Below are 25,027 nucleotides of genomic sequence, written 5' to 3'. Positions count from 1 at the left end.
CCCGCCTTTGTAAGCTGTATCCACCAATCAGATAACGACATTGTGCCGACACAGTCACCCTCAGGACCCCTCCAAATAAAACCACGACTGCCCCTCATCCCATTTTTGGTGTATTCTTTGTGAGAAGAATGCAACGTAGTTTAACTACAAAATAAGTATACACCCAGTTATTCAAGTTGCTATTTATCACCTTCAGTTCAATAGTTTTAAATAGCTTTTAGACTTGCTATTTGATATGGGTCACCTTAGGTAATATCTCACAGTCTCACAGAGAGTGGTTGAAAAAAACCCCGCAAAATAATGTTAATTATAAGCCTAACGCATCTCCCAGAGGTGCAACAGAAACCTTGATTTAAATAAAAGTAGGTCAAGCTAAATAATCAAATAATTAGGCTACAATATAACATCACATTGGTCTCAGACATTGTACAAACTTGGCCTGTTTATTTCAGTATTGCCCTGGGGCAGAGTTAGGGCAGATTGCCTTGAGGTGTAGCCCTATGGTCGGTTTGCTGTCTGTGACCCATTAAAAACCTGTGTTTAAAAAAAGCCTGCCAGTTATCTAGCAGGCTCTTGTCCCAATGTTGTGATGAAGTGTAGCCAGAGACGGTTGTTGACCATCTTTGGTCGATCCACATTAAATTCTCTCAGCTTTTATTTTGAAGCCATGATTAGAAGAAGCAGAGCCCAGCTTCCACAAACCGGAAATGTGAATTATTGCTGCATTTGTAACAGTGTGGTGACTGGTGACAAATTATATTTGTCTAGTTCTGCTGGTGTGTGTATTTTGTCTATGGTGGTGGTGGAAGAGGTCTGTGAGTGGTTTTGGTCTACTATTATGATGTGATATACTGTATGTGTGACCGTATGCACATCCTTGACAATGAATATTCTTTTTTTTTCATTTAGTCATGTCGAGTCAAGCCCTACTTCATTGTCAAATTCTTCTACAACTGAAACAGGCAATTTGAAATGGTATAATTCCGGATTCCAGATGTGCAATCTAAATAGCCTATGCACCACACACACACACACACACACACACACACACACACACACACACACACACACACACACACACACACACACACACACACACAAGATAGGCCTACAGTAAAATATTGGCCTTCATAATAGACACTGGCATGGCAACACAAGACATACAGGCTTCATACAAAAAGACTGTTCAGAGGTATCAATTTTGTGCAGCTGGCAGGTGAGAAAGATGTGCATGGAATGTGCAATATTCTCCTATGTGCTGATGAGACAGTGAGTGGTGGTGAGTTACTTGTATTCATACTACAGTTTATCAGCAGAGCGTAGTGCCAAATGTAGGGCCCCAAGTACAACCAGCCGCCATGGACCTCCCTGGCATTGTACATATAGGTGGGGCAATATCCCTCTGGGGCTCCCAGTCCCCATACCTGAGGCCCTGGTAACCTGAAGTTTGCGCCTTTGACTAAAGTGAAAGTGAAAGCCCAACTGGAAACTCCAACTCCCATTGTCATTGCGGCACAGCACTCCACAGCACACAAGTGCACACTGCACACAAAGAAATTGCATTTATGTCTCGCCCATGCAAGGGGGCAGCCCCCAATGGCGCCCAAAAAGGAGCAGTGCGGCTGGACGGTACCATGCTCAGGGTACCTCAGTCATGGAGGAGAATGGGAGAGAGCACTGGTTAATTACTCCTTCCCACCAATTTGGTGGGTTGGGAGTCGAACTGGCAACCTTTGGGCTACAAGTCTGATACCTGGTACCCTGCCCCATGACATCAAGGTAGAATTCTGCATTTGGCTACCACAGCTAAACATTTCTTCGGTGGTAGCATGCTTGAAAATAGTGTTTGTCAACGGGGAAGGTACAGCCCCCTTGGGGGCATAAGGGAGCCCTTGGGGGGCGTTGAGGAGGATGCAACTGAGTGGGGGCAGGGCTTAGTTACCATTGAGTTTCATTAGTCTATTTTATTTTATTTTATTTTTTTATTTTTCAATATTAAGGGGGGCATTGGCAGGCGTATGATGAGTTCAAGGGGGCGTTTGTTCAAAAAAGGTTGAGAACCACTGTCATGGATGGTTTGTTACCCTATCTGCATGTGCAATCCTCAGCACAACGGGTGTTTATGCTGTTTAGTTATCAGTGATAAGAGTAAGGTTTGGTTACGAGTTGCCAAGATGCTCCATTCATAATGTTTATTAATTTTGACTCGTCAAAAGTGGGCGTGGCCAAGCGGCGGATAGTCAGGGTGACGTAAGCCTGCCCTGTTTTTTGCCAGGCTTAGCCGTTTTGTTATTTTCATAAACTACAACAATCAAACGAAATAAAAAAAAATATATAACACATAATCATGCAAGAAGGTTTAAAAAATTGGCATGGCCTCTTTAATCTCACAGTGTAATTTATTTGAAAACGAGTATCTTCCAATTATCTTGACAACAGATCCATGCCTAAATCGTATTGTCTATTACGTGTAAGGTCACGAAAGTCAATAGCTCACAGCTGCTCACCTGCAAAATCTACATATGGCAGCTGTTCACAAACTTTACCATGACAAGGCCCCCCAGATACCAGGTAGATTCCAGCCAAGGCCCCCTTTACATGGGCCATGACAGTGACACGCTATTTTTTCTGCGCACCCGGTTTCACAACTCGATGAGGTTGATGCATTCCTAAACCCATACTAGAACTAGGCCTACAGAAAGCATAATAGCCTACATTGTACAGAAGATTGTTTAGCTTACTTTTGGTTATGTTGGCTTAAGCTATTCAATTTATTAAATTATTTTGCTATATTTTTCCTGCCAACCTGCCGCGGCCCCCCTGGCATCCCCTCACGGACCCCCAGGGGTCCCCGGCCCCCACTTTGAAAACCACTGATCTATGGCATAGGCCTACCGTGCACCAACATATTTCTGTAAAAGAGTATGAAATTTGGCAATTCCAAAATAATGTGCTTAAATTTAACTTGGCATTTACAGATTTTATAAATGATTTTCATTATCTTTGAAGATCCAAATGTATTTCTGTTGCCACCTGCCATTTGGTTGTGTGGGACTAGTGGGGAAATAAATGAACTTTTAGCAAAGATTCTGTATTCTAATATAGATCGTCTCCGCTTTTAGTTTGAAAGACAAACCGGAAGCAGTCGTTCCTTAACTGTGAGCTGATCACCCACCTCTTCGACAAAATATAGCAAGCTAGCTGTTGTGTTGGTGAGACAACAACAGCTGAAGCGGGGAGTGGGAAGGTCAGCCTTTGCAGTGCAGTGCAGTTTGCTGCGTTTCTAAACATATTGTGAAAACGTCTCACAGTAAGTAAGCTGCTACCTTTGCATGTTAAGACAAGTGTGATACGTGTTAAGTTTTGCAAGAGGGTCTGCTCCAAATTTTCGACCGTGACCTACATTTTACATCAGCGAGAATTCCCATATCAACTGGTGGTGTTTCAGTAGTTCGCCGATGTGATGATGGTTAGCTTGCTGGGTTGGATGTAGCTGATTTCGCTAGCTTGCAGGCATAAAAATAGTGCCGCTTGCGCTTTGTTGTAACGCCAGCGCTGTTATCGGCCAACTGAATTGGGGTTTGTGTTAAAACGTGCATCTGTCAGCTATAGACAACGTACATCACTGCGAGTTATTTTAGATTGGCTTGCGTTTCTGAAAACATGAGAACAGTCATAACAGTGTAATGCACTGGGGATGTAGGCTAACAAGTGCCAGCAAGGAGCTAACGTTAGCTTGTAATGAAAAGGATGTCATTTGGAACGGGAGAACTAGAGCTTATTTTAGTAACACGTGGGAACGATCCCGTTATTTACATGGGCAAATATTTACCTCTTCTTTTGTAAGTTATTTTGTCGTTGGCCGAGTATGTTAGGGAAATAATGAATACTATTGTTCTCTCTGGTTGCTTTCTTGATGACTGATGTTTTGATATATTGTGTGGTGCGGCTTTGATACAGTGTGTTATGGCTTTACGAATGTCAGCCTACGTGTCCAGTCCAGTCATCTAGCATGCCACCAACCCGTACGACATGTTTACATGAAACTGAACACTTCAAAAAATACTTTTTGAAAACAAATATGTTTATGTGACAAGGAAGAAATAATGGTGTCTAATAATGGTATTATGAATGTCTGCGCATATGCATTAGAAAGCTCAGTTCTGGATGGCCTTTCACTTTTTTTGTGGTTCTGACCTAATAATGAGACGATGCGTTGTGCAGGACTACGTAGTCTAGAATACAGTCAACAGATGTGCTTAAGCATAGTTCTTCTATGGCAGTGCATGCAACTGCATGTAGGCAATTGTAACGCAACCTTGAACTTTGAATCTGAGCATAGAGGAGCTGCGTGCTACCTTGCAGGCCAAACCCTGCGGATTAAACTGCGTGGTTTTCTTAATGCGCTTGAATGGCTTTGTGTAAAACAATTTAGACTTGCCAACTTTTGCGGCTGTAACCCAGCTTTTTTAAAAAAAACCTGATTCTATGAATAGTATGGTTGTGCAATGTGTGTACATGTTTCTGGTCAGTCAAGGTGTGAATGAATTACACTGTTGTTAGGTAGGTCACAGTACACCTCATGGATGCTTTGTTTATAAGCAAGCACAAAAAGTAATTTAAAAACTTCACAAAAGGTTTAATAGTTTCTTTGGTGGAAAAAAACATGTCTTGGCTAGTGCAGTGGAGTGAAGTCATTGCCCCTTGTACAGCTGTGCAGATTGCCTAATACTGTTGATGACTGTGGCTTGCCTTATCAGCAGAGGAATAACAGTGTGTCTTTTGCTGTCTGTCTGTCTGTCTCGCTTTCTTTCTGAACCCCACAGACAAACATGAACGTCGGCGTGGCCCACAGCGAAGTAAACCCCAACACTCGAGTTATGAACAGCCGGGGCATTTGGTTAACATACGCTCTAGGTGTCGGAATGCTTCACATTGTCCTGCTAAGCATTCCTTTCTTCAGTGTACCCGTGGTGTGGACTCTCACAAACGTTATACACAATTTTGTAAGTGTTGTTGTTGTTTGTTTGTTTTTCAGATAAGTGCTTCACTTGATGTTATGGCGCTTTTTGCTTTCACTTGGCCTTTGTCCCATCTTGCTATGTTCCGCATAGTCCTTTCTGCTGGCAACAGAAAAGGCTTTGGGGGGGTTAGGCCTTTGTCATCTTCATTGTGAGTTGACCGAATGCCAGTTGGCGTAAAAACAATTGGAGCTTCCTTAGCACATGTTTGCCTCATTGTTGAGCGCGGAGTCCCCCAGCATTGAGAACAAGGTCACTGCTGTGATGACGTGATTTTGCTAAGTTAAGGCAATTTCGCCCCCAGGTGGAAGTCCCACTGCTGCAACTGAGCGATTAGCAAGCTGCCTGTAAAAGCCCCCATTATTTTGTTAGTGTGGGTTTCATTGTCAACAGTCTATTAAGGCTGGGTAGCACATTGTCCCCACTAAGGAATACGCTTTAATGGAGCATGTGTTGCATTTCTTATCTAGAGTGACTAAATTGCATCAGACTACCAACAGCTGATGGTGACATTTAAAGGGGCTATCCCTGGAAGCAGTTCCTCCCATAATTTACCATGTGACATTTCCTGGTGGCAAGTCTGTCGTTGCATCTTGCATTCATCTGGGAAATACAAGCCCCAAGTGCATAGAAACCTGATTAGTTGCATGACACACATTTCTTTGGCATAATTACTAGACACTTGCATATGTTTAGTCCTAGCAAGTGAAGAGTATTGCCTCGCGTTACTATAAATGCTTTGAGCTAATCATTTTTGGGTGAGAAATGTTACCATGTTTGCTGGTCTGGTTCACCCACCTGCTGTACATATGGATTTTGACGCTATATTGTCTGTGTGTGAGGGATGTAATTGAGCTCTTTTTTTACAAGCCAAATGTTGGTGTAATATAGAATTGGGTGGTATATTTGGAACACGCAATCATAATCTACAACTGAGTGATAAATTGTAGTATGTACTTTGTTGGTGGCTGGTAAAACTCGATATTTTGTGAAGTTAATATCCACCCCGGGCGTGTCGTGTGTGTGTGTGTGTGTGTGTGTGTGTGTGTGTGTGTGTGTGTGTGTGTGTGTGTCCTCTGTGCTTCCCCAGGGAATGTATGTGTTTATGCATGCGGTGAAGGGAACCCCATTCGAGACCCCTGACCAGGGCAAGGCACGGCTCTTAACACATTGGGAACAGCTGGACTACGGCGTGCAGTTCACATCTTCCAGGAAATTCTTTACCATCTCGCCTATCATCTTGTAAGCCCTTCAGCTGTGACCTCAAAAATGTTGTACAAACAGCACTTTATTTTTCTTTCATATTCATAGATGGTTTGTAAGGCTTTTGTTACACATAGACCTTCAGCAAACGACCTATCGGATTCCTCACCCTCCTCAACATTTCTATTTTCTTTTCTTCTACTTGCTGCGATATGTTACCCTGTCTTGCACTTTAAAGGACCACTTCTGACAATTTCGACATGTAGTTGTAATGCTAAGACTACCCTGGACTTGTCAGTACCTGAGCATTTTTTTTTGTTCAGCCTTTTCCGAGATCCTGGTCATTGTAATGGGGGCAGTGTTTGTTCACATTTTAAAAAAAAAAACCTCTTGATTCATTCCCAATAACATCATCAGCAGGCAACTGGCAAACAGCAATAGAGCTCGAAAGTCCCGCCCCTTAGTTCCGCGTTTCACGGGACCTAAGCTGACCATCTAACAACGTGGTAGCGAGTAAATATCTTCTGATCACAGTCGTGATATGCGCTGGGCTACAAATATGCTGTTTAAGATGATAGATGAAGATTATTCATGCAGAAGTATCAATGTTTTGTTCCGAGACCGTCGGCATGAAAAATGTGAAGAATCACAGCTTTCTAAAAAATGTGGGGGTTCGTACGAAAAATTAAGCAAAAATATCAGAAACAACATATATGGAGCTCGTGGCACAACTCGAAGGGGATCGAAATGCCATTTTAATACCGCCATTGGATTACATGCTACGATTTTCGGCTAAAAACGCCGTTGAGGTCCCATGAAATCGGGGGAAGTGACGTCACTTTCGAGCTCTATACCTTTTAGGATAATATTTGGAGTAGGCCTATGTTAAAGGTACACTGTGCAAGATTTTTAGTTGTTTATTTCCAGAAATCATGTTACCCATTCACTGTTACCTTTTTTCATGAATACTTACCACCACCATCACATTCTAAGTATTCATTATGACTGGAAAAATTGCACTTTTCATTCATGAAAAGGGGGATCTTGGGCCATACTAGAAAATATTAGTTTATTACTTGGTAAACTTTCATGAAAAGATCAAATTTGGCAATATGCAGCCCAGTTTCAATGAGCAGCATAGTTGCAGTAGCTTTTTGACCACTTCCTGCCCAGTGTACCTTTTTAAGAAGGGTTTTAATGAGTCTGCCCCCATTAGAATAGCTTGGATATCCGAAAGGGCTGAGCCAAAAAATGCAGCATCACCGGGTACTGACAAGTCAAGGGTAGCGTGAGAAATACATTAGCACATAAAAATTAGCAGAAGTTCTCCTTAAATGTCTTATGATGGGAGAGTGGGAAACATAATTTCAATTCCTTTGTTTTGCCCAGTGCATGTCAAAGAAGAAATGAATAATAAAACTGTCTGACTTTCTTCTCCCACCCCTCCAGGTACTTCCTTGCCAGCTTCTACACAAAATATGACCCGACGCACTTCATCGTAAACACAGCCTCACTCCTGAGTGTGCTGATCCCAAAGCTGCCTCAGCTACATGGCGTTCGAATCTTTGGCATCAACAAGTATTAAATAAAACAAACATGGAAGACTTGGAGGGAGTCAAGTCAGCCGTTCTGACTTGGATCATCAAGCCACGCAGGCTTGTCGCTTCATAATAACTGTGGGGAGGTGAATAGGTAAAACCTTTGTACTGCAGTAGCGTAAACATAGCAAGTTTTTGTACTGTCTATTGTAATTGTCCCCTTTCATTACTTGGACACATCGGGAGAACCTACCTAACAGGGATACTATGGACAGAGGAGAGAATGCCACGAGCATTACTAACTTAAGTTTGGAAAAAAAGTGTTTTCGTCCTCCATGGATCTGGGCTGGCCCAGGTTTCAGAGTTGGACTGGTGACTGTTTTTTGTTATTGTTAGTTTTATTTCTGTTTGTTTATGTCTTGTTTTATTTTTGTCTGTGTTATTGATTATGACTTCATAGATTATGACTTCATAAGACTTCAGAGTTAAAAAGGTGTGGAGATATATTTGTTTCAATGTAACATTTCTAGAGGTGTTCTTCCGCTAAGCCACGAGAAACTATTGAAGCTACCTTTTTATTAAGCAGTTGTTTTGTTTCACAAGGACAGGAACCTGTGGTTCATAACGAAGTGTGACTCTCCACTGTGGGAGGGCTTTAATACTCCTCTACCGTGGGACGTCTGTGATTTTTTTTTTTTGCATGATATCCTTGTTAAAATGAATCATTTTGTTTGTCTGTGTTCAATCAAATGAGCAGCAAGTAAATAGATTTTTTTTTTCTGTTTTGTACGTTTCATGTATTGATTCTTAATCACAGATGATTAACAAGGATGAAGTGTTTACTTAAAAAGGTCTAAGGTATGTTTATGTGCTTATATTCATTTAAGAGGACTTAATGAATTTTACTATGGATGTTGGTTACCAAGGCAGCTAGTCATTCTTGGCCTCTATGCATCCATGGTATTCTTTTGGGGCTCAGAACGCCCCTTGTATGTAACAAAATTTTAAAAATCTGCCCTCATTTGGGGACCCGGTTTTGTCTTACTCAATCTAATTGTTTGGACAACAGTAAGAGTCTGTGTTGAGACGAAGAAATGGCCCTCACAAACTTGCATTATTTTACCATGTGACGAGTCACGTTAACAACTGTGTTTTTAAATGTTTGGACATATTGTATAGCAGTTCAAATAAATGAATACAAAATTGCATAATTTATTTCAAGTGTTACCCATTTCATTAAGGCAATGTTTAAAATGTGTGTGTGTGTGTGTGGTCCTTTCTCTGGCAAGGACAAACATACTTTCACACGATTGTCAGGTTTGGCAAACCTAACGACATGGGCATTCATCTCATTCCATTCTGTATCTATACGGTCATTGGGCACTCTTCAGTACATTGTAAGGAATGTCTGGAAAATTCTTCAATGTGAAGATTGTGGTGTGGCAGACTCTTGTCCAAGTTCTTCGCAAAGTTGCTGCGCCACTCCGCGGAACACCTCAAAGTGGTGATTCAGCTCCTTCATCACGTGGAGCTTGTACCTGGAACCCAGAGCACCATCTCGAGCGGTCACCCCGTAAAACACACGCCCGACCCTGGAGTGCAGTAGGGACATTGAGCACATGACACAAGGCTCCCTGGTCAAGTAGATGTCGTATCCAGTGCAGAGATATGGCAGTCCCTTCTGGTCCTCAGACGATCCAGCAGCAGCTCTGTCTGAGGAGGGAGAGCCTTCAGCAGGCTGGGGCTCGGAGGCCTTCCACCAGCAGGCAGGATACTTGCTAAAGTCATATGCCCCACCACCTTGTCCCCGGGCCACCAGGTCGATGCAGACCATCGCCGCATGGTGCAGGGGGTGACCACCAGTGCCCTGGCTGCAGTCATGGGCTATGGCGAGTACCTGGTCTGATGCTGGATCCACGGCCACCGCTCCCACCGGGGCCATGCCTTGCTCCTGGCCGGCTTTGGCAGCTTGTATGGCAGCCACCATGTGCTCGTGCATCCTGGCCTTCTGAGTGGCAGAGAATAGCTGTCCCCTGAGGGCGGCTGTGACTTGTTTGTCCTCATGGAATGACGTAGGCCAGTGTGCACTGGCTTGCTCAAACTGGGGGCGTGTTGATGGGGCTCGGGCCGGTATTTTCGCAATAAACACTTCTCCTAATCCAGTACTGTCAAAAGACTCAGGGGGCAACAATGTGTCAAGAGAAATGTCTCTGGAGTCACTGATTTCTGGGGCACCCTCGACCTGGCATATGATCACCTCAAGGGGATGGGGGTGTTTGGCTCCCTTGCAGGCCCTCACCCGCTTGATGTGCTGGAGACCAGGCAGAGGATAGATTGTGGGGAGCCCTTTCATGAGGCGTGAGGTTTCCTTTTTGTTGGTAATGGGCGCTGCATAGGCATCCAGCAGCGGGACGTCCTGGGACTGTTCATCTGAAAGGACAGGATGAACCTCCCAGGAGATGGCACCTCCTTCATCCATCCCCTTTCGGCGCTTGGATGGTGGCTCGGGCTCCATTCAGAAGTAGGAATACATCGACCAAGGATAAGGTTTGCAAGCGTTATCTACAGGGGTTAAAAGTAGGAAAGGGCAGATAACAAAATATTCGTTATGGTTATTAATTCATAAGCTGCCAATGCATAGGACTCGTGAGACTTTTAGGTGATGCAATGGTGGAAATCCGCAAGCTATATGAGTTCTTGTTATGACAAGGCAGCACACCATATTCGTTCAGTTCATTCAATTTCATTTTTGTTGTTTTACCCAAAACATCCACCCCAGGTATGTCGATGAAAAGTAGGCTACGGGTAGTGTACGCACGCAGCCATAACACCTGTATTTATATAATCAAAAACAGACGAACATCACTTGCATACTTGACGTGTTACTTACTTCGCGAAACCCTGTACACGACAGCCAAAAATAGATCCTTGAAATGGGGATTATACCCTCATACACCATTTATCTCCAGATGAAAGGCTATTCCACAGATTATCTAAACCAAAAGCATGTTCCCAGCGCTGGTTTGCCCTGCACCATTCGATGTCCGTCTGGAAACACGTTGTAAACGACAACGGTCCTAGAGACTAGTTTTTGCACTAGGTATGTGCAAAACATGTTGGAATATATATTGTTTGCTTTCTTTTAAACCTGAATGTATAATCTAACAAGTCCACAATGTTTTATATCCAACATGTAAATATTGCTGTAATGGGAGTCTACTTGGATAGCTCAAGTTTCGAGTCGGGATTATTTTTGTGTTACTCAAATGCCCTCACGAACGTGGAAGGAGAGAAAAAGGGGTCACAGGAAACCTCAACTCTATTTAAAACAATAACATACATATAACCTAAATGGAGGTGCATTGCTTAACGGTAGTGAGCAGTAGATAGAGCGACATCTTGACTGCGGGTTAGGTCGCATGCGTTTGAACAGAATGTTTTCATTGTCAGGGCTGCTCAAACACAGTCCATGTAAACTTGTTAATATTGTCAAACAAGGGACAATATGCCGTCATGCGTCCGTCAGAGTAGTTCTAGGTATCGAGACCAGTTGTGACGATACAGGAGCAGCCGTTGTAGATGAACATGGTTTGATTCTTGGGGAATCATTGCATTCTCAAAAGGAGGTCCACTTGCAGTAAGTGTTTTGAACTTGACAGCCTTCGGAAGTAGTATCTCTGATATTTGTTATGTCATTGTTATGTGTTGACCCTTGTTTGTTTCAGAACTGGTGGGATTATCCCGACAGTTGCCCAACAACTACACAGGGAGCACATATCCCAGGTGGTGCATGAGGCCATTGACAGGAGTGGCGTTTCCCCAAAAGACCTTGCTGCAGTAGCAACCACTGTCAAGCCAGGCATGTCGCTAAGCCTGGGCATTGGCTTGCACTTCAGCCTGGCCTTCGTGAAGGAGCACCAAAGGCCCTTCATTCCCATCCACCACATGGAGGCTCATGCTCTCACCGTGAGGATGCTGGAGGCTGTTGAGTTCCCTTTCCTAGTGCTCCTCATCTCTGGGGGGCATGCCCTCTTGGCTCTGGCCAGGGGCGTGGATGACTTCCTTCTCTTGGGGCAGTCTCTGGATGAAGCACCAGGGGACACCTTGGATAAGGTAAACACCTTGGATAAACGAAACTGTTGCTGTCTATTCCTAAACATTTGACTTCTTACAACATTTTTGGTTTGTTGTCTTTTATTGACAGGTGGCTCGGAGATTACACTTGAAAGACCACCCAGATTGCTCCGCGATGAGTGGAGGACAAGCAATCGAATACTTGGCCAAGAGGGGCAACAGACATGATTTCCAGTTCACAACACCCATGGGGCAAACCTTGGACTGCAATTTCTCTTTTGCTGGTCTACGGAACCAGGTGTCAATGGCGATAGCCAAGAAAGAATCGGAGGAAGGTATGGAATTCTGTTCTGTTGTGCAGGACATAAGCGTATGTGTGTGAAGTATCCTGGCAGCTAGAGCAGGGGTTTCTGAACTTGACCATGACAGCCCCCTACACACCCGTAGATTCCAGCTAAGGCCCCCATGACATGGGCCGTGTCACACTATTTTTGTTTGTGCACCCTCATCATTCACAAATATCCAAGCACAACAGGAAACATAATAAATACTTTGTAAAAAAAAAAAAAAGGACATGATAACACAGTCACAGCAGATCCTCCATCTGAGATGCAAATGATTAGTATAATGCTGCTCTTAATTGGAATTTCACTTAGCTTACTTTCAGTTTATTTTACTTTATTTATTTATTTATCTGCCAACCTACTGCGGGCCCCCTAGCACCACCTCATGCCCCCCCAGGAGTCCCCGGCCCCCACTTTGAAAACCACTGAGCTAGTAGCCTGATAAACCAGACTAAATATGGATGTCTAATTTAGTCTGGCCTCGATGCATAATACATCCGAAGATTGTTGATGAGAACAACCTTCCCTCAAAACCCTGCCCGCTTTGATTCAAAACACATCTTTGCGTTGTAATTGGTTTGCCAGATTCATGGCATTCTGGCTTCATTGAATCATTGTGCGAGGCCAGACCCACCCGTAGACAAAACATTTTGCCGTCCAGCGGGTGGCGCTGGTTCACCAGGCTACTGAGCTAGACTATAAAATGAAAAATTTGGTCCGGCACCACACACTTCAGAAAGCTGGGGGCTGGGGGTGAGCCCAAAACATTCTCATTCACATCGCCACAGCGCATGCTGTGGCTTATGAGAGCAACATTGACTAAACCCACCCCAAAAACAGCGTTGAACCCGCACCCCCAAAAAACTCTTGGATGACAGGTTTGACGTCCTTTTATGTCTGACTTCCAACAGTGCAATACCAGACCAACTCACCAGCCAAACCTATTTTCTGCTGCTAGTTAGGTTCATCTAGAAAGTTAGCCTAGCTATGTGTGAACATAACCTATTGAGCATTTATTATGTCACATACTGTATCCTTGTTTTTTATTTGCTTTATTGTGTAGGAGTGAAGACAGGGGAACTGTTGTCATGTGTGAATGACATTGCGGCTGGCACGCAACACACAGTGGCCTCTCACATTGTGAAGCGCACACACCGGGCCATTCTCTTCTGCAAAGAGAGAGGCCTTTTGCCACAGCGGAATCCTACTCTGGTATGTGTAGTAAGCATTTAGGTTGTAAATGCATGGGCTAGTCAATTATGGTAAGTCATGCTATGTTGCGGTGAATGCGTGGTATGTCAGTGAATTGATGAGATTTCTCATCGTCCCTCCTAATGGTGGGATAAGACACCAGCTGCTGCTACAAGAGTAGGGTCAGGACTCTTTTCCGAGAGGGGGAACCGTCATAACAAAATTAATCTTAGTAATCTATAACCCCTGGCCCGAGCGTTGCTATATATGTACAGTATACTGTACATACTTCACAGTACTCCCCAACACATTTATTCATATATTCTTGTACTCTGTATTGTCTATATTACTTGTATATTGCTGTACTCTGTACCTCCCCACAGCATGTTTGTCGCTCTGTATGCCCCCCTTTTGTATATCGCTTTAGATAAGTGTCTGCGAAACGTACTGTAATGTAAAAATCAAATTCTGTGTTTTTGTCTTTTTCTTTAGGTTGTATCTGGAGGGGTGGCCAGTAACACATACATCAGGCAGAGTCTTAATATTCTCACAGACGCCACAGGCTTGCATTTGCTCTGTCCCCCATCCAAATTTTGCACAGACAATGGAGTCATGATAGCATGGTAAGAGGAGTTGAAAGAAACTGTTATAATAACACACTGTTTGGATATACTGTATCGCTTGTTTGCTTGGCTCAAAATACAACGCTGTTTTGTTTTAGCCGTGGCCTAATGGTTAGGGGGTTGGTCTTTAAATCTGGGGGGTAGTATGTTCGAATCCCACCTGACCTAATCCACCAATGGCTGAAGTGCAATTGAGCAAGGCACTGAACCCCACATTGCTCCAGGGACTGTAACTAATTCTCTGAAAAATAATAACTAAGTCACTTTGGATAACAGCGTCAGCTAAGTGTACTGTAATGTAATGTTGTATAGGAACGGGATTGAAAGGCTTCGAGCGGGGAAGGGGATCTTGCCATACACAGAGGAGGTGCGCTATGAACCCAGGTACGTTGAAGAGCCATTACAAGCCCTTTTTAGATTGATTGTGTAGTTGATCAGTCATTTAATGAGTACTTCCTCTGTGTTTCAGGGCTCCACTTGGTGCGGACATAACAGCAGAAGTGAAGAACGCTGCCATTAGAGTGCCTCCTTTGAAACTCAAAGTACAACAACAATGACACTGACTGGATATTATGAGTGGGATATTATGTACATATATTTTCTATTTTGGAAGGAATTAAAAATCAATTTCAGTTATTTATTCAAATTTCCAGAACTTTGGCTGTTTTGTCATCACTTCTTATCTGGTTTTGGATTTTGAAAAGGTTCACTGTGGTAAGTCAGCATTAGTTCAGGCTTCAGTTCTGTGGTGGGTTTTATTTTGGGTGAGGGTGAGAACCTTCATTCTTCCATGTAGTCCACTATGTGCAGCAGCAGAGAGAGAGTCATTTTTTGGCCGAGTTCAGTCTGGTCCTGGTCCAAGCCTGTTGAGAGCCGTGTGACGTGGAGGCTCTGACGGCGTCCACCTTGCTCTTCGGCCTGTGGAGCTGCAGAGCTGGGGCAGACCTGGCCCTCTCAAAGCCCTTCCTCTGCACCAATACGTCTGTTGTGTCACTCAGGCGTTTGGACATGGCTTGGACAGAGAATAGTGAATAGCGAATGTTAAATTGGGTAAATGCTACGCACTTTGCATTTGTTTATTGCAAATTTCAGTTTACTCTTGATTGACACAGTGAATGTAGGCGGCCGGGACTGAGTCTTACCTGTGGAACTTCGCTGAAGAACAGGTGGTCCCCCGTTTACCTCCAAGCTATGAAAAAGGAGTTGGAAAATACATTCAGGGTTTTGCTATTAATGTTGAAGGAGTCACATTAGAAGCGGCAAATGAAAATCAACCTGAGGCTGATTCTAGAACAATGCATCAAATTGTTTTTGTTTGTTTTTTAAAAACATTTATGTTTGAAACTGTAAAAGCTTACATGCTTAATACATTTAAATTATAATAATATAATAATAATATATAGAAAACATGTCATAAAGTTGGAATATCCGGTCATCACCTCATTGAAGGAAGGCCTATGGTCTTCTGCCGTCTGAACTCGTCGGTGAAGACCGATGATATTTTGGCGTCCTTACTCAGATGCTGGGTCAGTAGGTCATAGGTGGACGGAGTGTTCCGGCATTCCACCAGCAGCTGGCGATGGGCATGGCGGTTGAACGTGAGGTAGCCGAGTGCGGTGGCGCATGCGGTGCGTACCTGTGGGGTAGATGCATCATGTACATTCCTGATGGTTCTGATAACACTGTTACACAGGCATAGCGACTGGATAAGCGTGTGGTGATGATGATGGGTGCTTGCTTGCACATGGTGACGAAGTAAACGGGGTGGTGGAATGCCGTTGTATGCTCTGTATTTGGTGTGTGTTATGTTGTGTGATCCCATTGACTTATGGCATCAACTTTCAGTTTCACTCCTACAAATATGCAGATGTCAAAAACCTGGTTCCACGGTTTCCTTCCAACACAGGTGACTCACAGCCTAAATGGTCTCCCTGATATGAATATTCATTACAATCAACTGATTCAGAACTGGTTGGATTTTTCTTTTTTTAACTTTTTAAACCCAGACTTCACACCTGTGCGTGAAATCAACTTTACTTATACAGTTCCTACTTATGAATACACATTGTGGTATGCATGTAGAGGTCTACACATGAACAGTACAGATGCTAAACCCTCCAAGTGTCTTTTTAGACACATTTACAAATTACATTTTTATAATGGTTATCTCTATAAAACACATGTTTTTATTTAATTTCAAAATTTATATGTATTATCAACCAACAATAGAGTTCACTAAAATTACAGAAATGCAGCTCAACTCTCCACTTCCAGTAGAGTGTTTTACATCTGAACTCTTCCCATTGTGTGCGGCGTGAGTTACCTCTTCCTCCGGTGAGTTGAGGTGAGCTGAGAGGTGGGCCACAGCTCCCATGGTAACGATGGCATCAGGGATCCCTGCCCTAGTGTGAGCCAGGCTGGCCAGCAACTCAGCTGCAAGACACAAGGAGCGCGAGTTACTGTACATGGACGGAGTATTGAGGTTTCGAACGGAATATCATCAGTCATGAAGTGGAGAACAACTCCAAAGTGTTCAGGAATAGTGGGAAAAGACATTGAAGGTGCTCTTTGGTGTGGAGTCCAAGGCACTCTTTATGATTTAAAAAAGCCTATATTTAAACATGGCTATTTTAAGTTAAGGACATGATCAGGGCAGACACCCACACGTAGCGGCACAGAGCCTTCAGGCTACATTGTCAGTATTTATGTAGTTTAAAACAGGTTCCTGAATATTCACATGTTTTGAACAGCGTTCTGCAAACCGCAATTTTCCCGAAACATGGCTAGATCCGGAATGAATAAAGAGTTCCAATCACTAGTGTGCAAACTAAATACTGCCACTATTCAGTTTAAAATGGGTTATATTCCTTGCATGCAACTGCGCTCAATGACCACGGTTGGTCACATTTGAAAGAGCCTTAAACTATAAACACAACAGCCAGGGCTGCTTGGAGCAATATAGGACGGACTAACACAATTGATGCCAAGATACAATATTATCCTTCCAAAATACCCTCTATTATAACATACATTTGCCCTATTTTTACAATCAACTCAACTGTATGTCTGTTTTGCAGTTTTGTGTAATTTATGGTTGGGGAAATCTATATTATCTTTCTTTCAAATTTCATAATGGCCATTATATAATGAAGTCATGCTTTACATTTGTGCCCAACATGCTGTGACATCCACAGAGGTGTATGCCACACAAAAATCTGTCACTGTGATGTGGCTGTGCTGTGCTGAGGCGCTTTACCTGTTAAGACAACTGTATCGGGGCTGTGAGACTGCAGCTGCTCAGAGACGATGGTGACACACCTGGCAGACAGAGTCACGTGGTCCGCGTCTCTTATCACCTTCGCAAGCACGACGGCCTGGCAGATCAAATCAGTACATTTGATGTCTTGGACAGAGGAGAGATACGAGATTCTCTAAAAAGATTCAAAACGCCACTCAGGGGTTTCAATTTCAAACGGTCTCCGTACCTGGAATGCAGCTTTGGTCCTTTCGATTTCATTTTCGGAGGTTAGGAGGGGCTCGTACAGTGCAATGGGAATGCCTCCGGTTTTCAGTATGGCTTCTTGCTGGGCTCTGTTGTTGTATGCAAAGAGTGACAGCGCGTAGCCAGCCTCCAAACGTATGTTCTGATGAAGAGCAAAGTAACAGAGTATGGACATTTCTGACAGCCGTGAATTTAATTTAATAAATTTTTTAAAGCATTTGAAAACAGTTCCATTAGCTGTAGCCTGTAGGTTTTTACTGGACAGAGATGCCTGGAGCACCCTTGTTGGTGGCCTACAACCCAGAAGGGGCAATAGATGAAATTAAGTTAGTAAGTGAGCAATGGTTAGGGTGATGTGATGGCCTTTGGATCAGAGGGTTGCAGGTTCAAGTCCCACTTAACAAGCTGTTAAAAGCTGTAACATTGTTACAACCTGCACCTAACACTGTTCCAACCTGCTCTGAATAAAAGGGTCCACTAAGTGTAATGTAATGACAGACTAGGACTACATTCTTCCATATGGCAGAAACACACATAGTCTTCTGCCATATGGAGTGTGTTTACTGTAAGACCAGTCTGGATTGGATGAGAAGAGTGCTCCGCAAGACAGTGGTTAAGGGCTGAAAGGAATATGTTTATCCTCCATACCACTGTAATTCCCATGCGGTAGGGTTCATGTAAACCCGGTAAAAAGAATACGGTATGTCAGGTCACTTGTTTGGACAGTCACTGGCCCGTTCTGGAAAGTGTCAGACTACTGTGTCAATATTATTACAAGCCTGTGCTGTATAATGGTTGCGGATGACTGAGACTAATAACAGAAAGAGGGAAAATAGATTAATAATAATTAAACTAAGTGACTATGGAACAGAACATTTCTGGGCCCGTACGTTTCTTCATCTGAGGGGCGAATCAGGTAGGCTACGTATAGGGGTATGTTAAACCAGAAATTAAACTTGCTGTGCATTTGTTCTACAGTTTCAACAATTTCAACATGCAGTTGTATCGGTTACCCTTGACAAAAAAAAGCAGGATTTTATTGTTCAGCCCTGTACTTCCTACGGGCCATTCTAATGGGGCCATGGAATGTTTACATTTTGTAAAGCTTCTTCACATGCTACAAATAAAACCCCAAAGTTATTGCTTTGTTGTAAAGTGTCTGCTGAGGTTGCATTACTTTTGGGATGATAGTTGGAGTATGTTAACCCATTTAAGACCTGATGCTGCGATGTACACGCTGCATTGGCTTGCGTCTGGAGCGACATTGCCGCAGCATTCAGGCTCTTGAGATTTTCGTTTTTTATGAATACATTCTAATGCAAGATGAGGGTGACCACACTGAATGAACACATTCTAATGCAAGACGAGGGTCCTAGTTTTAAAATGAAACTTATTTCATGTTTTTATGTGCTTTGGAGGCTGAGATATTTAGGGTTTTTATAGGCTGAGAACACTTTTTCCCACAAAGGGCTTAGGCATTCAGCAGCCGTTTTTCGCAGGTACCTTAGGCTTATATGTTAAGAGGTTGTTGTAACAAATCTAAACAAACCATGCCCCCATATTAGTATGGCCAGGAACTCTGAAAAGGCTGAGTAAAAAATGCTGTATCGTCAGGGTGGTGTACATGTTGAAATTGGTTAGAATTAGAACACACAAAAGTGACAAGGACAACAGTCTGCAACATCAGTAATGATTGATGCCCAAGTGTGCAGAGGGCAAAAGGGTAACCTTCTCTGGCAGTTGCAGGAGGTCCAAGACCATTTCATAAGAGAATTCCTCTTGCTCCCAAAACGCTGCCTGGACATCCTGATTTCCCAGCAATACACAAGCTAGAGTCTGAGCAACTCTGACCTAAAAGAGAGAGAGATGGGAGGGGGGGGGGGGGGGGGGGGGGGGGGGGGGGGGGGGGGGGGGGGGGGTGTCATGGACAAGGACTTCACTGGCATTACTGAGTAGTGGAAGCTAAACATGCAATTGCAAACTACGCAACTATTTGAATGACAAAAGCTTTTAATGGGTGCAAATATTTAAGATACAGTATGCATACAGTTCTGTGTACAGCTCCTGTGAGAGTTCTGTGAGCATTAGGTCTGGCCTACGCCAGTTGATGCAAAGAGTATATCTGGCTTGCATCTATGAAATGCATGTGCTACTGGTTAAAGTTACAAAAGACCACCCATTCCTTCACCTTGTGCTAACTGAACTGGTGCGTCATTGCCTGAAACACGCCCCCTCCATCGAGTAATAGTGATTTCGGGTGGATAAAATTACATCATCATTACATAATGTCATTATGTTACATATTTGCCGTATATAACCTCTTAAAGTATTGCTACAGTGATTTTAGGACAACGACTCAGAGTACAGATGCCTTGATACCACAAAATCAAACAGAAACGGCATCATTGATGCTGGTTGCTAGGGCACCATTACTAGCAACCATTGCTATGCAACATGGAATTCTCAGTGCCTCCACCCCTGATATTGATAAGTATGTCCTAATTAACACTTGCGCTAAGTTTCATGCTTGTATCATCTTGCAATTCATGAGCAATTCTTCCATTATTTAACACCCATTGCTTGCGCTAGAGCTGTTGGAAATGCCCCAAATGGTTTGAGACCTTGCATCTCCACAGAATCTACGATGTTGCAGATGGCATGCCTGGCCAGACTAAATGAGTTTAGGAAACGTTGTGCAGCATGCATCACAGTGAGTATGGGCCCATGTTACTGCGCTACACTACTAGTGCTGCCCACTGGTCACCTTGACCTCCAGGGAGTTATGGGTCTTCAGCAGCTCCAGCAGGGTAGGAGTGGCCTTCTCTTCAAAGATGACCGCCTGACAGGCCGTGTTGTTAGTGTGGGCCACACCTGTGGTGAAGCACAGGAGGACAGATAATAAAATACTTATTAATATTGAAAGCACCTCAGTGTTGCCAGATGTACGATAGTTATCATATTTGTACCATAATTTTGTCCCTTTTGACCTCTGTACGATCAAAAAAACCATGATGTACGATAATTTCAGAGTTCTCATTAAATTCATTTTGATGCCTTGAAATAACAATTTGGGTCTTGTACGATAATTTCCTCCCAATAAGCCCCCCACAACAATAATTTTGAGGTTTTGGTACAATAATTCAACATTTTCCATTTGGCAACACTGAAGCACCTTCAAGCAATGACATAATAAACCCAGTTCAACAGCTGCAGAAAAGTGAATCCTTCCCATTCGCCCTTTTCCACTCAAACGATTCTATGGCACAACACTGAACAGTACACCATGTTGCCAAATAAATATACAATGCACTTCAAGTCACGTGAAGTGGTATTTGTATAACATACAGTATAATATCATATACACCAAGTTGAATTCAGTACTCTAGTTTACAGTACACTGCGTTCCTATGATATAAAATTCAGATTCAGAAGTGATTTTTGTATAACAAGTTTTTGTATGACGCATGCCATATACTGTACATACACACCACCTTCAGTTCAGTCTGCTTAACACGAATAGACGCAGGGAAGATGAGAGGGCATACAGTACCAATGCAGAGGCTGGCCAGTGCGGTGATGACGCGGAGCAGTGTCCTCTCTCTGGTGCGGCTGCCCCGGAGCAGGCGTACGAGCGGGGGTACCACGTTCTCCTTCAGCAGGCCCAGCTGGTGGCCAGAGGACTGGTGGCTCAGGGCGATGACCGCCTGGCAGCCTGGCACACCACATCACATCATACAAAGCCACATACATGGGTACATTTCATTATCCAAACTCCGGTCAACCCTTGTGCTTGTGGCCTGTTGATGACGTTCATTCACGAAAGAAGTTTAATTCATTATCTTGCACAAAAGTAATTTCCTCATTTGCAATAGGGGTGTTGAATGGGGAAATGTCCCCCAAAAGTTTTACAGATTCTAAGGGCCCAAGCACTGACAGGGGCTCTTAAGGGTGGCCAAAATTCGAATCTTTCATGGGGCCCAAAATTTCTGGCGGCAACCCTGCTTCCTTCCATTTGAGAAAGCCCCCTTTTAAAATAACAAAAAACAATTAAAAAAAAACACAAAACAGCTAGATTTGCTAATATCCCTTCGCTAATTCCCCTTTTCTAATTAGGAACTCACACTACTCAGGAAACATTCAGCAGTTATTCTGCTCTGCTCTACCATTACAGGAAGTAGAGACAAAAAAAACATGTTATATTTTCTCTCTTGTCGTTTGGCTGTTATGTGCTTTGTGAAAAAGTGCTTAGGCTGGAGTATTTCCATCTGCACGTCTAGCCCTGCGGTAAGGCCAACTCGAGCAAACAGCTGCAGATTCAGCAGGTGAAAAAAAAGAGCGCCAGCTGACTAGTGAAACTCTCGCTGAGAAAACTTCCTGCTGATGAGAAGATGACTAGAATGTCTGTGGTGTTAGAAACAAGAGAGGGAGAAAGCTGACATTCTCTTTCTTTCTTTCTTTCTTTCTCTCTCTCTCTCTTTCTTTCTTTCTTTACTTCTTTCTCTCTTTCTTTCCTTCTTTAAAACTGCATTACACTTAGTAGATAGGTTCATCCAAAGTAACATGTGACCTGGAGGAAAGTGTTAACTATGAAAATGGAAGAACAGAAAGTACATGTTAACCTTATTTAATTCTATTTAGTAAAAGAATGGTACAGTTCCATTTCACTGGGTAGTTCTAACCTACTGTATGTTCATAAACTGCTCTGTTTTTAAATAATGTGACTTTTTGATGTCAAGGGCCCCTAAGGGAGCTGAAGGCAGGGCTATTCAGAATGGTACATGTGAACTTTCTGAAATTAAAGATCACCTTCACATCTCACGTTTGTCCTTTTCCTTTGTACCCTCTAGTGCCAAAGGCAACACAGCCATTGAACCAACCATCACACAAAAGGCCCTCCACACACTCACACGCACGCACGCACGCACACACGCGCACGCACACACACACACACACACACACACACACACACACACACACACACACACACACACACACACACACACACACACACACACACACACACACACACACACACACACACACACACACACACACTTATCATCCTTATAGCTTCCTGTGGCCACACTTAACCCTTTTTAAACTAGCAGGGCCCATGGAGACCTATTGTGCATAGTCTATTGTGCATAGCTTACAGCTTCAACTCCCAGATGGAGAAGGAAGATAGAAACGTATGGATGTATGGAAGACTTTTACAACTTAAAGGTTAGTATGAACCTCCACCTGACTTTCTTTCTTTTTCTTTTATTTTTAACTAATTATTATTACAAATGATGGTGTTCAAGAAGAAACGTGCACTACTACTACTATGCACTTTCAAACTACTATATGAAAATGAATTAGAGACTGTCTACAATATCCATAACCAATAGCACATGTTTATCTGTCTATTGCTACAATGAGCAATATTTCACAAAATGTTTGTCTAGGAATGCTTCCTGAACTCATAAAATCTATGTTTATGGCGCTCTTTGGTTGGGGACATTTTGGATGAAAGCTTGTTCTTTCAATGGGCAAGATTAGTTTGAAACGATACATACCAAACTACAATATGAAAATGAATATGATACGCCTACAATATGAATAATATCTATAGTGTAAAGTACGATTATAATCATGTCTTTAGTTGTCAAGCACCAATAACATGATTTATACCAAACTACAATATGACAAAGAATAAGATACAACTACATGTCTACAATTGCCAATTATCAATAGTGCCTGTTTAGTTGTGTAACAACAACAGCATGTATTTATATAGCACAATATCACAACAAAACATACACATTCTCACATTCACAAAGCAGCTCTGGAGGCAGCCCAAGACGTCACGTACCAACGCACTGCAATACTACAATATGACAACGAATAAGATACTACTGCATGCCAATCACTAATAGAACCTGTTGAGTTATGTATTGCCTACCCTACAGTACAATAGGCCAGATCTGTTTGAAACGCTGCATACCAACGCACTGCATCTTGTCGGAGGGGGAGAGCAGGAGGTCCAGAATGTAGTGGTAGCCGATGCTCTCGGCCATCTGCTTCTGCTGCCGCAAGGTCTGGCCAGCCAGCGCCCACAGGGACACGGCGCCCTGCTCACGCACCTCCACCTGGAACACCTGGCCACAGCAGCAGACATACACTGATGATCAATACACTTTGTCATTAATCATTCATTGATTGATCATTAATTCAATAATAAATGTCCTTTTTGCAATTCAAATGCAACACAAGCAGCCTGCAACCACAAGGACACGGTCCCCTGCTCACACACCTCCACCTAGAACACCTGGAGACAGCAGAGATACTGATGATCAATACACTTGGTAAGTAGCCTCTTTGCGCAGATGGTCCCGCCGGCAGTAAGGTTATAACATAGACTCTGCCTGTAATCTGTCATTTTAGCAATGCAAATGCAACACAAGCGCAGCCTGCAACTACAGGGACACGTCCCCTTGTTCCCTCGCCTTCACCTGGACCACCTGGGGACAGCAGAGATACTGACGATCAAGCGTATGGCCCATAGTACCAGATGAATGTTTGTGGAGCTAGGCAGAGACACATTCATTCTGGCGAGGGCCAGGTTAGCTACATCGTACCATTTGTCATGAAGTGATGACCTTGGGCAGCCTGAGCTGAGGTAACTTGAACCCGGACCTTCCAGGGTACCAAACCGGGGCTCTGACCACTACACCAAAGAGCCAGACTACATTGTACCAAAATAATTCTAGTTTCTCCGTTTCCAACGTCTCTGATTGTACTATTTTTATTTTTATTTTCCCCTCCCTGACAATTCCTGTGTTATTTGTGTCTTGAAATGTCCGTGTGGGCATTTGTGTAATTGTGTATTTATGTAAGCTACTGGATACCTGAATTTCCCTCTGGGGATCAATAAAGTTACTCTACTCTACTACTACTCTACTTGTGGTGAAGTGCTGACCTTGAGCAGGCGGAGCAGGTGCTTGGCGGCGGCGCTCTTGAGGAAGTGTGTCTGGATGGGGGCGTTGTGGTCGGCGATGGCCTCCAGGGCGCGGGCCGCCTTCACCTGCGTCTCCGTCCTGCGGGCGCGCAGGATCATCACCAGGGGGCTCACCGCCCCCGCCGCGCAGATCACCTCCTGGTTGTCACGGTGACGGTGGGCCAGCTCCGCCAGCGCCAGGCACGCCTCCTCCACCAGGGCCTCTGGACAGTGGACAGGCACAGTAAAGGACGTCACGTTATATTACATTACATTACATTAAGCATTACATTACGTAAGGGATAACGGCCGACGAGGTGACCGGTTATAGGCCTACGAAATTAATAGCGAGGCGGCAGTTCCGAACTTTGGCGACACACGCAGCTCGGAGACAAAGTTGCCTCCGCCAAGCCATTCATTTCTGTAACCGGTCGACCTCGAAGGCCGTTATCCCTCCTATCTGCCTTTATGGTGGGGTACTTTTACTATTATTATTATCTATTATTGTCTGTAAAGTTGTAGGAACCATGTTCTGTCAACTTGACGCGCCAA

General features: G+C 43.6%; 4 protein-coding genes across 6 annotated transcripts in view; 2 read left to right on the top strand and 2 right to left on the bottom strand.

The window, feature by feature from the left end:
- Nucleotides 1-3,190: 3,190 nt before the first annotated feature.
- ormdl1 (ORMDL sphingolipid biosynthesis regulator 1) lies at nt 3,191-8,977 on the top strand. 2 transcript variants are annotated; one of them, XM_063214005.1, is made up of 4 exons: nt 3,191-3,310; nt 4,827-5,006; nt 6,112-6,263; nt 7,674-8,977. In XM_063214005.1, exons 2-4 carry the CDS (start codon nt 4,833-4,835, stop codon nt 7,807-7,809), a joined length of 462 nt encoding a protein of 153 aa, XP_063070075.1. In that variant the 5' UTR covers nt 3,191-3,310; nt 4,827-4,832; the 3' UTR covers nt 7,810-8,977. The 2 variants fall into 2 exon arrangements, with proteins under 2 accessions (XP_063070075.1, XP_063070076.1); XM_063214006.1 differs by lacking the exon at nt 3,191-3,310 and adding an exon at nt 3,684-4,563.
- Nucleotides 8,955-10,748, bottom strand: adat3 (adenosine deaminase tRNA specific 3). Its single transcript, XM_063214001.1, has 2 exons — nt 10,653-10,748; nt 8,955-10,324 (listed from the first exon to the last, which is right to left on the bottom strand). Exon 2 carries the CDS (start codon nt 10,275-10,277, stop codon nt 9,183-9,185), a length of 1,095 nt encoding a protein of 364 aa, XP_063070071.1. The 5' UTR covers nt 10,278-10,324; nt 10,653-10,748; the 3' UTR covers nt 8,955-9,182.
- Nucleotides 10,749-10,770: 22 nt separating this feature from the next.
- On the top strand, nt 10,771-14,634 carry osgepl1 (O-sialoglycoprotein endopeptidase-like 1). Of its 2 annotated transcripts, none has more exons than XM_063214000.1 (7): nt 10,771-10,862; nt 11,488-11,875; nt 11,967-12,171; nt 13,244-13,392; nt 13,864-13,994; nt 14,307-14,378; nt 14,464-14,634. In XM_063214000.1, exons 2-7 carry the CDS (start codon nt 11,624-11,626, stop codon nt 14,549-14,551), a joined length of 897 nt encoding a protein of 298 aa, XP_063070070.1. In that variant the 5' UTR covers nt 10,771-10,862; nt 11,488-11,623; the 3' UTR covers nt 14,552-14,634. The 2 variants fall into 2 exon arrangements, with proteins under 2 accessions (XP_063070070.1, XP_063070069.1); XM_063213999.1 differs by lacking the exon at nt 10,771-10,862 and adding an exon at nt 10,888-11,399.
- The window catches only part of ankar (ankyrin and armadillo repeat containing), a 27,673-nt gene continuing 17,263 nt past the window's right edge, over nt 14,618-25,027 (bottom strand). The window contains exons 15-25 of the mRNA XM_063213993.1: nt 24,458-24,699; nt 23,483-23,636; nt 21,047-21,208; nt 20,261-20,367; nt 19,225-19,347; nt 17,480-17,638; nt 17,251-17,368; nt 16,318-16,427; nt 15,434-15,630; nt 15,137-15,183; nt 14,618-15,006 (exon numbers count right to left, since the gene is read on the bottom strand). Of these exons, the coding sequence (XP_063070063.1) occupies nt 14,819-15,006; nt 15,137-15,183; nt 15,434-15,630; nt 16,318-16,427; nt 17,251-17,368; nt 17,480-17,638; nt 19,225-19,347; nt 20,261-20,367; nt 21,047-21,208; nt 23,483-23,636; nt 24,458-24,699 (1,607 nt within the window). The 3' untranslated portion in view covers nt 14,618-14,818. The remainder of the gene's footprint in view (nt 15,007-15,136; nt 15,184-15,433; nt 15,631-16,317; nt 16,428-17,250; nt 17,369-17,479; nt 17,639-19,224; nt 19,348-20,260; nt 20,368-21,046; nt 21,209-23,482; nt 23,637-24,457; nt 24,700-25,027) is intronic.

Source organism: Engraulis encrasicolus, chromosome 13, assembly GCF_034702125.1.
Source record: "Engraulis encrasicolus isolate BLACKSEA-1 chromosome 13, IST_EnEncr_1.0, whole genome shotgun sequence".
NCBI classification, from domain to species: domain Eukaryota; kingdom Metazoa; phylum Chordata; class Actinopteri; order Clupeiformes; family Engraulidae; genus Engraulis; species Engraulis encrasicolus.
This window is presented reverse-complemented; position numbering and strand designations above follow the sequence as displayed.

What these genes read in the sequence shown, in the direction of transcription:
- ormdl1 (XM_063214005.1), top strand. Translation starts at nt 4,833, where the DNA reads ATGAACGTCGGCGTGGCCCACAGCGAAGTAAACCCCAACACTCGAGTT. An exon ending in CAAACGTTATACACAATTTT is followed by an intron (nt 5,007 to 6,111) that starts GTAAGTGTTGTT and finishes GTGCTTCCCCAG; the next exon opens with GGAATGTATGTGTTTATGCA. An exon ending in ACCATCTCGCCTATCATCTT is followed by an intron (nt 6,264 to 7,673) that starts GTAAGCCCTTCA and finishes CCACCCCTCCAG; the next exon opens with GTACTTCCTTGCCAGCTTCT.
- adat3 (XM_063214001.1), bottom strand. Translation starts at nt 10,277, where the DNA reads ATGGAGCCCGAGCCACCATCCAAGCGCCGAAAGGGGATGGATGAAGGA.
- osgepl1 (XM_063213999.1), top strand. Translation starts at nt 11,182, where the DNA reads ATGCGTTTGAACAGAATGTTTTCATTGTCAGGGCTGCTCAAACACAGT. An exon ending in CAAAAGGAGGTCCACTTGCA is followed by an intron (nt 11,400 to 11,487) that starts GTAAGTGTTTTG and finishes TGTTTGTTTCAG; the next exon opens with AACTGGTGGGATTATCCCGA. An exon ending in AATGGAGTCATGATAGCATG is followed by an intron (nt 13,995 to 14,306) that starts GTAAGAGGAGTT and finishes AATGTTGTATAG; the next exon opens with GAACGGGATTGAAAGGCTTC.